The sequence below is a fragment of the Rhipicephalus sanguineus genome, chromosome 1 (assembly GCF_013339695.2).
Source record: "Rhipicephalus sanguineus isolate Rsan-2018 chromosome 1, BIME_Rsan_1.4, whole genome shotgun sequence".
Lineage (NCBI taxonomy): Eukaryota > Metazoa > Arthropoda > Arachnida > Ixodida > Ixodidae > Rhipicephalus > Rhipicephalus sanguineus.
Window position 1 is genome coordinate 90,536,740 of NC_051176.1, and position 13,480 is coordinate 90,550,219.

The window sequence follows — 13,480 nt, forward strand, 5'->3', positions numbered from 1 at the left end:
CGCTGAAAGCTACAACACAGTAAAGACTCGTGGTCCAGATCCTTGTAGCACAGGTCGCCTGATGCTACACGGAGAAAAAGAATTGAGCACGTAACGCTCAGATTGAAACCATGGCGAAACCACAGAACACCCAAAATGCCCAAAACCACTAAAACATCTGGCCAAACCGCAGAAATCGTAACGTTAGCAACGCTAGTGACGCTAGGACGCTAAACCAGAAAAACCGCTAAATCTGGACACAACGCAGCGCACACACCGAACTAAACATGAGCAACTGTTCTCACTACTGAAATTGTAAGACACATAATAAAGTATTTTTAAAAAGAACTTTATATTTCCCAACCCTGTGATCATTCTAGTCTTTTTCTTTCCTTTGAGACTTTTGTTTCGCTATTGATGATGATGATATCAACTAAGGTGCAAGGCACAAAAAACTTTTTTCCGATTTTTTTTTTTACCTGGTTTTACCCAGTTTTACCTTAATTGTTCATACCTGCATTGGAGGTCACGTGTTCGCGGACTTCACTCATGCGAATTTTTAGTTCAGGATCGTAATGGCGCGCATTTAAATTTTGCAGTGCCCGTGCCACAACCTTTCCATAAACTTTGCACTTTAATATGGCATCATTATTCAACGCGTCATAAACGGAAGCCTACACCATCAGCCAGTCCTGGTTCATAATCGGGCTAGAACGCACTTTTACTCGAATAAATATTAAAGGAAATAAAAGCGAGTGGAAATTTGGCATCTTGAAGACGAGTATTTCTACTGCAACTTGAATACATGTTTCTTAATACTCCATAATTTCAATACTTACCAATGAAAATATTTTCACTTTAACAAGAGTGCACATGACCAACCTACCCAACCTCCACAGGATCTTTACCTCCTGCAAAATTTTCTTTGGCAGTTGTCGCATGTGGTTGACGCTTCCCGATCTACTCGGTCCCCACCGTAGCACAGGTTTAGTGGTGAGCACATCTTGCACCAAGCATGGTATTCATGCTGCTCTCAGCAACAAGACCCAGTTGTCCTCCAGAAGATGGCACCGTATCAAATTCCACCAAAAGCCAAATAGCGAGGGGACAATGTTGCACAAGCATGGCACACAGGCAGTCTTCAAGCTGATTACTGCAATTTCGCCACTGAAACTGGACGTCACACAGGCAATCTCAATTCTAGAGGAAACTTGTGCCAATCACATCAGAATGGTGCTATTATGCATAGTTCCTGGCTGTGGCCCCAAAATATCAGAAACCTAGTGTCGCAGCGAGATGGCAAGAAAACTTACATTCCGTAAGATGGAATGCAAGCACACTCAATGGATCGTCGGCAGCTATGTTGACAAATGCTGGAATGAGCAACACAGTTCTGCATTGTGAACATAACTCAGCACAGTAGATAAGGGAAGACCACCAGAAGTGGAAGTCATGCTATTGTGCTGTGATCATTTAAGCTGTCACTGCCTAACATTTGTATAACCTTCCATATGAACAGCGAAACACTGCCGTACAATGCACTGATCTTACACGGTAGAACTCGAAATCAGCTGAAGCAACCTAAGCGGTGCTTTAAGTTGTCAAATCCTTAGTCAACATCAAGGCTTTCAAAGGCTAAGACAAAAGACCAACATCACTTTCTTATCAAACTAGATCCCAATGATGCCACTACTAGCATTTATAGAAATATCTATTAATTCATATGTTACTTATATGCTATATTCATATGTTACCCACTCCTGCTTATGGCTTCATTTTGAAGCCAGCAGAAACCCTGTAAATAAAAAAAAAAAATAAAAATGTACTTCCAAAGAAACTTGCCACTTTGGATGAAAATGGCTAACAGCCCTTGCAGTGGACAGATCTAATACAAAATAATGCACAAATGTTGCAAACACCAGGTACAAAGCACGCAGTACAAACAGGATGCCACAAAAGAGTTTATTCAGAGTTTGTGGCACTTAGCGCGTGGTGCCAATGGACACCTGCCAGACCCTGATCAGGTTGTCCGTGTAGCCGGCAAACAATGTCTGGCCATCAGCTGACCACGCCATGGAGATGCACTGGGGCAGTTCAGCCTTGGCATTTGTTGTCATCACTTCCGGTCGCAGTTCGTCCACTAGGCTCTTGCCCTCCAAATCCTGTTTTGGAAGGTGACATAGGAAGTTTTCAGTGGAAAAAATGTTGCAAATTCTTCAGCACACTAACTCGTAGACAACAAAGCCACTTTGACCAAGCAAGGTAATAGTGAGACCCTCATAATTGCAGGACACAAGTGGTCAGTCAGCAGGGCATCTAAGAAAGTTTTGTTGTAATCACAGGGTACACTATAAGCTACCTTGCTTGACACATAGCCACAAAAGAAAAGTGAACAATGAGCAACATTAAACCTTGTGTGCTTGAAAACACAACACCAGTACCAGTTGAACCCCTTTATAAGCGACATCCATATCACAATTGTTACAATACACTTAAAACAGTGCAATTAACATCCCCTATACCTTCCTTGGCTTCATTATCTGCTGGGTTTCATTAAAGTTGTGCCAAACAAAGAAGCAAGCCCTCAAATTCCCATCCTTCATTCATGCGCCGGGGAGCCGCTCTTGCCCCTTATATGAGGTGTCACTTATAAGCAGGGTACTACCTTATCATTTTCTCATTAACCTCTATTTCAATGTAAGCGCACGAGTCTCTCTTTATGCCCAATTGTCTGTTACATCAGAGCCTCGTGTAAAGGGGTTCAATGTCACCGCCAATGGCATCCAGTATAAGTACCTTTACATTATATTGGGCAAACGAAAATGAAAATTAGGACAAGCCAAGCGACAAACTTACCCAGATTCGGATGGCAGCACCAGTGGCCACACACAGCCAGTAGCGGTTAGGACTGAAGCACAGGTCATTGATTATGTCTTGGTGGTCCAGTGTGTACAGGCGCTTGCTCTCATTCAGGTCCCAGAGCATTGCCTGGCAGTCCTACATATAGCAGAAGCATGATGGAGTTAGCCACACTTTTTTCATATACAACCAAACTTCGCTTACAGATATATGTAGCATAGCCCTCATATTTGCAGGACACAATGGTCAACAGCGGCCTTCAAAAGGCCTTCAAACAAGTCAATAATCACAGGGCACACAGGCAGCTGTACTTGAGAAAGCCTATGGCGAGGACACAGCCACAAATAGAGACTCGCAAAAGTGGAAATGCCACACACAGTCCATTCTGAGCCATATCATGGAAAAGCATGGCTGCATACTTGGCAGTTATCACTTCACCTGAGACTGTTGCATTTCAATGGGAGAGAAATGCAAAAAACATCTGTGTGCTACTACAGCACTCAATAATTTGAAAAAATTTTTAATTGGCCCACTACGTTTTCAATGCATTAAGTGCTTAATCCAAACTGCTCCACAGCATAAATTTAGCTAATTCATACTATTTGTGTCTGCCTGAAAATATCTGCTGCCTTTGTTGCTTTTAGCTGAACATTTGCATTTTTGTCACTAATACTCGTAAATAAAGCCAACTGCCTGCCTACAAGGCAGCCAGGCTAGCCAAACCGCACATTATTCTACATCAATGGCAGAAAGGCACTTTATTAGCAAATCAGGGCAATCAGCACACTATTCATGTGTAAGAATGACTACTTGCACTCCCCTACACAAGAACGTCAAGGTTGAACAAGTTTACTAATTTTCAGTCTTTGTAATGTAAAAAATTCAGCAATTATCAAATGTGTTTTTCAGACGAGTTTCCTGAAGCATTTCTACGGCTGCCCACAAATCTCAACTCGAATCCAACTATTTACGGCAAGGCAAGAGCTACCACAGCCTCAAATAAGCTAGCCCTACTTGATAGAAAGAAGCAGAATACCTTTCCACCAGAGGCGCAGAGTGAGCCATCAGGTGACACAGTGACAGTGTTCAAGTAGCCCTTGTGGTCTTCGTCATGCGCCTTCTTCAGCTTGCAGTTGGTCAGGTTCCACACCTTCACCTCGTAGTCCCAACCACAGGAGACAATGATGGGGTTGCTGTTGTTGGGCGAGAAGCGCACACATGACACCCAGTCATTGTGTGCATGTTCCTGCAAGAAGCCAAAATGAACCCGTCCAATTAATATTTTTCAAAACAATGCCAATTTCAACTGTCCATTGCAAACACTTTCTCAAAATTACATTACCATGTCATGACCTTGCGTTTGGAGAGGTTTAATATTATCAGGTGGCAAAAATTCCAATAAAGCATCTTCTCCTGTAATCTCAGACTGGAGCATTACAAAGCACTCTTAGGCTGCTCAAAGGTATATTGGTCCTTCATCCTTCGCAGGACCTCGGAAGGCTTTTGAGATCAACAGCTCTCGCTGCTAAGTCATCAGTCGCACAATATAATGAACCAAATACAAGTCATCCAGCTATGCAGTACTACAGCATTAATGCAAAGTGTATATGTGGCTGCTGCACAGCTAAGCTTCATAACTGCCATCAGAACTGTAACGCACCAGTCTTAAAATTCACATATTGAGGTACAAAACATGAATAAGCATAATAATATAAAATACATTTGTATTAGCAACAACTTCATGAGAGCCAGTTGGTTAATATTTTAGAACAGAGGATGAACAGCAGTACTAGAACAAGGAATTTCCTAGCAATTCAAATATTTTTTAATGCTTTAGATCATTAAGTCAAAGTTTAGCATACCACACTTTTAAAACAAGGAACCACAGTGACACCGAAGACAATTTATTACTTTTTCTAAAATTCTTGCAAGATTTCTTCATATTTTAGACCTACTATACTCTAATCGTCTACCTTTCTGACAACAAATAATTGCCGCACACCAATTTAAAATGGCAGACCCATTATAAATGCTCATCTAAGAAAAACAAGGAAAAACATTTTGAATGTTAATGGGATGTAAATGTTCTAAAGCAGCCTGGAGCAAAGAACTATAAAAACATGTGGGCCAATTTCTTCCTTTAATATGACCAGTGATAATTTCTCAAGTTTCACCATAAATGTTCCCACTGCGATACTAAAGCTACCACTAAAAAACCAGTAACAGAACAGCTCTCTCCCAAAGACAAAATTAATTTAAGTGGTCGCTACCTATAAACAAATAGCTTTAGTCCAACCTTACCTGATGCCACATTGCCACAAACCGTTTACAATAGTTGCACAATCTGTGCAGTGGCAGGCAATCAATGCAATACCTCCCTGAGACAGCATAAGGTGCATACACGATTTCCTTGTCTGCCAGCCCCTTTCTTCGGGCACTGCCTACGATGCCTTGCACAGATGCCTTGCACAGACGGGAAGCGTGCATCTTTCCGAAACACTAAGACAAGTGCTTGTACATGATTGTATGGCACCAAGCTTGCCACTAGGCCCATGAGCAGGCCTAGTGGCAATCTTGAGTCCACCATGATGTGCTGGCAGCGCCTTTCCTCTATTTCAGCCCTTAGCATGAGAACCTGTTTGCACCGCAAGATTGAAGAACACTGCGTAGTGTAGGAATGCTGCCAAAGGCAAGCATACCAGTTTTCTAAATAGAGTAATACAGCGAAACTTCACTTGAACGAACTTCAAGGGACACCAGGAAAATGTTCTTTAAAGTGAAAGTTCGCTGAACTGAAATAGCTATGTTGTGACTTGTTATCAAGAGCCAAAGAAAAGTTGTGGAATTGAAATTTGAACCCTTTTATTTGCAATACTGCTTAATTAGCATGTTTTCAAAAAAGCAGTAATCTTTTGCTGCACTTAGGAATGCAGTGGTCATGAATCAAGTCACTGTGTCCAAGTTCTCAAACCTCTGGCACAACACTGCTAGGCGGCGAAGGACTTCACTTAAAAAATTTTCAAGTGCATCTAGCTGAAATTCTTGGTAATTCCTCTACAAGGGCTACTTATTCCTCCTCCTCTTCTTCCTGAGGTATAGGATGCTCACTACACTCCCTTCTGTATAGACAGAGTGGTGCATGCCTCAGCACGAGTCACAGGTGACATAGTCCTCAAAACGCAAAGCGTTGTCTGTACCCAATCTTTCAGACAATTTCTGATCAATAAGACATGAGAGGCATTAGATGGTGTCTTGTAATATATTCGTAGAACTGAAATTCACTCGGCATTAATTTTGTTAGAAACTTGTCAGCATTGGGTCCAATGGCACTTCAGCGGGGGATTTAAAAAAACGATCGTATTAACTGAATAACTGACGTTCGTTCAAGTGGTATTTTACTGTGCTATGCTTACTATGCAGCGCTGCCACCTTTGCAGGCTGAGCTTGCATGCACGGTAACATGCTAGATTATGTAATGTGACTGCTGATACGGCCTTGAGGCTTGCTAAGTTCGAGAAAGTGGCGGTCTGAACTCCTATGAAACAAGAGACCACCACACCACACTCAAATTGCAATAACGTGAGCAATCGCATGTGCAAGCCTGTAAGCACTTCACCGGCGTGGTCACAAACACCTACAAAGTTTCAAAACAGCTGAGCATGCAACAATGTGGTGAAATTAAAGACCTTATCCAGTGCCAAGGGCTTTGCATTTCACTGTTGGCACCAGCCATACCATAGTCAAACTACTACATTACCGTGTGCACTTGCACTCTTACGAAAGCCACTTGTGCAACACTGGTCACACTAGCTCCACGACGCCCATCACTACCAGTTAGCGTAATGTACAATCTACCGTAACCAACCCTAGTACCATAGATAATAATAATAAAAAAAGCACTGTTAATCTGAAAAAAAAAAAAGATAATAAATGGATAATGCAGACTCGTCATGTGTTTGCGGCAAGAGTATGCCTGCATGAGTGGTGCTAAACAAATTTCCACAATGGTGCGATTTCCTTTGCTTCTAGCTGCCATCACTTCTGGGGGCATTTGACGCATGTGGCATACTCACATGTGGTAAATACCCCACAAAGCACTGTTTCTCGTTTGCGTTTTCATGGCAGGGAACTATAGCTCATTTTGGAGCTATAGCACTAAGTGGCTGTAAAGTGGTACATGGACAAGATGGCATCCAGAACTTTCTGTGCCACCAGTCTGCTGGTACACAGAGTTTCAACCACTGAGTACTGTACACTACAGCCAGCAACACTGGTGTCAACCTGCCCACCCAAGCTTATGAAAGGAGGTAACCAGAAATCATCACGAACGAACTCATGATCATACCGGCTTTATCAGCAATATATTAAGACCCATCAGTCTCTTATGCCAGAACTACGAACAGTGAACACTGACACAGGTACAGTGCTGCTCAGAGAATAAAACGCAACACGAAAACCTTACGTATAAGAAGTGGTTTGTGCTATGGCACAAGATAACCACGTCATGTCACGAGATAACCCCTAAAGGCGACTTCTGGTCTGATAGTGCACAAGCCAATATTACGCTGATGTGACGCAAACTAAGACAGGTGGAAGCTACAGAAAGCCCTAAATTGATGTGTTTTATTTCATCAGCACTGTACATACTCCAGCATGGAGCTGATGCCTTGATGCAGTCATCATGATCTACCAGGAGTTGCACATATTGCACCATGTTTGCAAGCAGTACTTGTGCCTGTTTCGTTGATAATACAGCTGAAGTGTGCATGAACAATGGCAATGGCACTAAGAAAAAAGTTTGTTACAATGGAATGGTGGCTCCACCTGCCACCCAATAATTCAATAGGCTTTTCAGTGCAATGGCATTGGATGCTGCGTCCATTGTCAATCCTCGAAGTGACATTACTGCAAATGATGCGCACCTAGTACTGCTGACAAAACTTGGGTAATGTGTGCAAATGTGGCATAAAACTGAACTCTATACAATATTTACCATTACGTAAATTTTTTTAGAGGAAATCAGGCAGCAATCAGGCAGTAAATCAGGCAGCTGGTGCCCCAATCCCGCACCCAATAATTGTCAGACGTCGAGAAATAAGTCAATGCTTGATTACAGCCTTTGCCAAAGGAAAGCAGGCTTAGTGGCTCCCTATGTACGGCAACCAAGTGTTCAGGTGCAATGATTAGATGCATAACAACATGTGTTACATGGCGTAATTACTGGAAAGTTAAAAACAAAACAAGTAACAATAATCATACATGCAGCAATTGTGCTACTGGAAAGAATAGCGCGACACTGTCTGCCCTATTCTTTGCAGCTGCACACCAAATTGAGTGTATGACAAAGGCAACCTACAATGGTGTACTTGCACTGAGCCAGTGTATTCCACAGCTTGATCGACTTGTCCCGAGAGCCAGAGACGATCTGGCGATTATCAGCTGAGAATGCCACGCTCAAGACGTCTTTGTGGTGGTCCTCGAAGCGACGAGTGGTGCGGCCACTGGAACGAGTGGAAGGCACTACATTTATGCGATGTCTAGAAGCGTAAGTAGCACGCAAAAAGCATTTGTAACTCGCTCTCATTCAAATTCTGATATCACTGTCATTCATCAGCTAATACATGCAGATAATCATCGAGCAGTCCGGGAGAACATTTCCATATAGGTGCGCACATCGCGAGCAAGACCTCTGCCTTTAGAAAGGCGAAATCAAGCTAAAGAAGAGAAGATAGAAACAAAATGGTGTCAAATGGAGGTCCAACATTCACTTACACGATCAAATCCCACAGCCGCAGAGTCTTGTCCCACGAGCACGACAGAGCATACTGGCCATCCGACGACATCACCACATCAGTCACAAAGTGACCGTGCCCCTTGAGGCGCCTCTTTGGAATACCGTAGCTTGTCTCATCTTTCGTCAGCTCCCACAGAATGAGGGTTTTGTCTGCAAACACGTTGCAAGCATCGCTACGTGACAATCGCCCCCACGATGCAGTGATCAAGTGATCGCACCAAATGATCAAGTTGATCCCAATAAATAAGACGATTGTGCAGCACACTTGAGGTACTATGATTATTATCATTACAGTTTTAACGTTAATTACAAGTATTAGCGGCGTGGCATGCAGTCCCCGCTAGCTCTAGCCATATTACTTGGTGCCGGCAGGCAAAAGCAGTGGCATGGCGTCATACGTACCCCGCGACGCGGACAGCACAGTCTCAGGAAATTTTGGGTTCGTTGCAATACGAGTTACCCATCCATTGTGACCCCTAAGGGCTCCTTTCAACTCCAACTGCTCAGACATTTTCGGAAAGTTGCTCTCTTTCGGTGATTGCGCTGGATTTGAGAACCCCCAAAAGAAGTCCTACACCTCCGCTGCCACCATAGAGCCAGAAAGGCCCGCACCAAAGCGTCGCCACGGAATTACGGCAAAATAAATTTATCGCACCAATAAGTATTTTTACGCTATACATAAATAACAATATTTTTTTTATAATTTATTTCAGTCAAAATTATTTATACAGTTGTTATTTTTTTGACACTGCTGCTCTTTTGTTTTTCTTGTTTCGACAGCCATTTTGAAGTGGTTCTGGCCGGTGGTGTAGGATAATCACTGACAGTGTCTTACTCTGCAATTGTGTATAAGAAAGCGACAAAAAACGCGTTGCATATAGTGGCTCAATAGCAGGTATATTTTCAGAATGTCTATAGAAGATAAGACAGCGTTAAAGGAGCTCGACGCGTGGATTGAACAGCTCAATGAGTGCAAACAGTTGACAGAAAACCAAGTAAAGACACTGTGTGATAAGGTAAGCAATACGCCAAATATATGCATTGTTCGTCTACCATTTGTAAGCACTGGCGCAATATTTGTTCTGCTTGGCATTTATGTAACTTGCGAATCTCGTGTCTTGCCCTTCGTTACGGTCTTGCCTGCTAGCTAGCGGCCCTCGTCATGTTTGCCCTACGCTGCGAAGGGACGCTAAGTCCGGCGTTCTTTATATATTAAAGGTGGTTCATTTTTCAAAAGGGTTTCACGATATGGGAGTGTAGCGAAATGTCTGCGCTCCAGCCGTAGTGTTTGCGGATGTGGTCGGTCAAGTAAAACTAGCTCTTACAAAATGGTAGGCCTAAGTGAGGCGGAAGGACGAGGTGCGTTCGGCTTGTTTGCTGTAGGTGTAGTTGTCCTTTACACCTCCCAATGACCGCCGTTGGAACAGCGATTTCGCTTAGGTTACCTGCCTGCGAATGGTGCATTGGAGCCGAATTACAAATCGTGAATCATAACCTTCACTCCGAACTACTGACAGTATTTATAGACGGGCGCTTTTGAGGTGGTAAATCAAGGCGTCCGTCATGACTGTTTTGAGGCCCGGTACGAGTACGACATAGCTGCGCGTTCCGTTGGAAGAAACCAGCTTTATACCATTCAGTCAACCGTTATTGCGATGTTTTCCTTTGCTCGTTAGCAGCCGGGTACCACGGTAGCGTTTCATATAACTATCCTCTGTAATATCTGCCCGGTGTAGTGCCTAGGGACGCGTCGGTCATGTCGCATGCGAATTTTGCCTTCAGTGATTGCTGATCGCGCGTATTTCACGTAAAGTAGGACAAAAAAAAAAATATGTGGCTCTCGTGTTTTGAAAAGTAAAGCAATGGGACCGGCACAGTACCGAAATGTCGCTCCTGCACGATAACTCATAGATCCTTCGCGACCATTCACATATCCCTTCACGCGCCGTACGAATGTAGCCAGTTCTCATATAAGTGAAGCGAATGTTCGCCTCAACAGCACCCAGAGCACGAGGTACTAAAGATGAAAAAGTGTATTGGGTGAATCATTAAATCGCTTGTCGCGTGAATCATTCTTGGTGACGTGCTGTACATGGAACGCTGTTCTGTAGCCGCGTATCTTTCGGTGGTCACATAACTCAAGAAATAAATGAGCCATTGCGAAATTGATTCAGATTTTTATACGTTGATTTGTCCCATTGCGGAACCGGTGATTGAGCAACCATTGAAACAGTCATCGTATGGAATAGGTGAAAAATTGCTTTCATGTGTGCCTCTTCACTGTTGACATTTGGGTGTTCGAACGGTTGTTTTTTGCCGCTTGCTTGTTGAAAGGCATGCTGAAAGTGCTTGTGTGTGCGCACATAAATGGTGTAACATGAAACATGCCTCCATCTCCCTCCTCTCTGGCGTTGATTTTCTGGGACTTCCCTGTTTTTGTTCATCACTGCCCAAATATTCTCTCTGGCTGGTTGCTTACGTCCCCCTTCCCCTCCTTGTAGTGCCCTTTTGCTTTGTCACTACCTTGAAATATTTCATGATGAGAATAAAACCGGCTGCTGCAATATATAGATGACTTGCGCTGGCGTCACTGAAAATGGCATGTTGGAGTACCGTGATGACTGAACACATCACATGCAGGTTCTTTTGTTATAAATGCACAGAGGCCGAAGAAAAAAGAATGTTCCAGTGGCGCCGTTATCACATTGAAGCAGGTTAACTGTCCTGTGATAGTGCTGTCTTGAAGTCGTCAAAGCCACCATGCTGGAGTACCAGTACGTTTAGAACCTGCCCCCATGACGTCGCGTGCAAGCTATCAATATGTCAGAGATGGTAAAGAAGGCATTCCTCCTGACAGATTAAAGTGGAGCTTGTGCATTTCCTCTTGTGATGCAGGCCAAGGAGATTCTCGCCAAGGAGTCCAATGTGCAGGAGGTGAAATGCCCTGTAACAGTGTGTGGCGATGTGCACGGCCAGTTCCACGACCTCATGGAGCTATTTCGAATTGGTGGCAAGTCGCCAGATACCAACTACCTTTTTATGGGGGACTATGTGGACCGGGGCTACTATTCTGTCGAGACAGTATCCCTACTGGTGGCACTCAAGGTGAGAATTTCAGTTGCTCACTGGGCATGTGTGGCGGAACCATCAAATTCAGAGCATCTGGTCACTGTTGCTGCATTGCCTAAAATGCAGCAGCATTGTCTGCTTAGTTCCTTTTCACCCACAAATGAGAGGTTGCATGAGCGCAAAATGTCGCTGGTCACTTACGTCTGTATGGTGGTGTGAACCAGGTGCGGTACCGGGAGCGGATCACCATTTTGCGGGGCAACCACGAAAGTCGACAGATCACTCAAGTGTATGGCTTCTACGATGAGTGCTTGCGCAAGTACGGCAATGCCAACGTGTGGAAGTACTTCACGGACCTGTTTGACTACCTGCCATTGACAGCACTTGTGGATGGCCAGATCTTCTGCCTCCATGGAGGCCTCTCCCCTTCCATTGACACCTTGGACCACATCCGGGCATTGGACAGGCTGCAAGAGGTCCCCCATGAGGTCAGCTGCCGCTTTCTGGAATGTCTTAGCTTCTCAGGGTGCCATTTCTGTTGCCAGTGCACCAGAAATGAAACCATTAAGTGATAATTAAAATATTTGTTGTATTAACAGGATATGAAAGATAAAGCAGATTTTTCTCATATTAGTAAATTACTCCTTCACAATATCAAAATCGCCACGCTTTCTAAGCAAGAAAACGCGCAAAAAGAAAATGCAGGTGGTGATGCCACCTTGAAGTTCCCGTGATGTCATAGATTTTGACGGCATATGATAGGACCTACGTCGTTCCTAATCAGTAAAAATGAAGTGCATTTTCCTCTGATAGGGCCAGAGTCTTAAAGGGGCCCTACAACACTTTTCTAAGTAATCGGCGAATGGCTTTATTAAAGGGACACTAAAGAGAAACTATGAATTGGTTTAGATTGATAAAGTGTGCTCGTAGAACTCTTGTGCAGTTTATTTCACCACAATAGGTTTATTATTAGAGGGGAAAACCAAGTTCAGAGTTTCATTTTTAAGTTTCGCGCCGAACTTTGTAATTCGTGACGTAAAAGACTTCAAAGAGCATTTAACGTATTTTGGCGCCACTGGCTCGACGAAATTTCCACAAACTCGTTATGTAAAGTATCTGGCCCCCTCAGATCACAATGTACTTCGATTTAACCGATTAGGAACTACGTAGGCCCAAGCAGGTGCCGTCAAAAATATGTGAAGTCACTGCAAATGGTGCAGGAATTCCAAGGTGGCGTTGCCACCTGTATTTTCTTTTTGCGCGTTTTCTCGCTTATTAAGCGCCTTCTCGCAGCAAGCGTGGTGTTTTTGGTATCGTGGAAGACTACTACTAATGCGAGAAAAATCGTTTTGCTCTTTAGTGTCCCTTTAAAGAGCTTGTTGCCTCACGAATCGACTACCACAAATATTTTTAGGATCCCTCAAGTACGAGCGGAGTTGTGGGGATTTGTTGCACACCTCAAGCGCTCTCTCTCGTTTCGTACTTGCGAGCCTGCTAAAAGCTACGCAGGGAGGGGGATGACAAAGGGGCAAGACGATGCGTTCCTTCGTCAGCGCGCGTCGTGACCTTGAGCGCTTTTTTTTTTTTTTTTTTTCTTCGAATGCACGGCTTACTTTCAGTGTGATCGTGGGCACATGGCGGCATCCCGCGGCCACGACTAACTATGCAGCTCACAACGTTCAAATCAGCCAATGGCCGTGGAATTTTGGGTTTATGGTACAGTCATATGGCTTTATGGCATCATTTGTCGAGAGAATAGGGAACTATCTAGCTGACTTT

The 13,480-nt window shown here is 43.8% G+C and overlaps 2 protein-coding genes across 3 annotated transcripts in view; one reads left to right on the forward strand and one right to left on the reverse strand.

The window, feature by feature from the left end:
- Positions 1 to 1,926: 1,926 nt before the first annotated feature.
- LOC119393839 (receptor of activated protein C kinase 1) lies at positions 1,927 to 9,253 on the reverse strand. The gene is made up of 6 exons (XM_037661020.2): positions 9,035 to 9,253; positions 8,611 to 8,782; positions 8,195 to 8,339; positions 3,875 to 4,084; positions 2,836 to 2,976; positions 1,927 to 2,141 (listed from the first exon to the last, which is right to left on the reverse strand). The coding sequence occupies exons 1-6, from the start codon at positions 9,141 to 9,143 to the stop codon at positions 1,962 to 1,964; spliced, it is 957 nt and encodes a 318-aa protein (XP_037516948.1). The 5' UTR covers positions 9,144 to 9,253; the 3' UTR covers positions 1,927 to 1,961.
- A 138-nt stretch (positions 9,254 to 9,391) lies between these two features.
- Positions 9,392 to 13,480, forward strand: part of LOC119393847 (serine/threonine-protein phosphatase 2A catalytic subunit beta isoform) — a 73,179-nt gene continuing 69,090 nt past the window's right edge. For both annotated transcript variants that reach the window (XM_037661037.2, XM_037661030.2), the window contains exons 1-3: positions 9,392 to 9,648; positions 11,528 to 11,737; positions 11,926 to 12,189. In XM_037661037.2, coding sequence (XP_037516965.1) covers positions 9,541 to 9,648; positions 11,528 to 11,737; positions 11,926 to 12,189 — 582 coding nt within the window. In that variant the 5' untranslated portion in view covers positions 9,392 to 9,540. The remainder of the gene's footprint in view (positions 9,649 to 11,527; positions 11,738 to 11,925; positions 12,190 to 13,480) is intronic.

Bases quoted from the DNA above. Each gene is read 5' to 3' on its own strand.
- LOC119393839 (XM_037661020.2), bottom strand. From the start codon at position 9,143: ATGTCTGAGCAGTTGGAGTTGAAAGGAGCCCTTAGGGGTCACAATGGA. The intron at 8,340-8,610 runs GTAAGTGAATGT...CACTCGTTCCAG, and splicing joins CGGCTGTGGGATTTGATCGT to TGGCCGCACCACTCGTCGCT. The intron at 4,085-8,194 runs GTAGGTTGCCTT...GGCTTCTTGCAG, and splicing joins CTCAGTGCAAGTACACCATT to GAACATGCACACAATGACTG.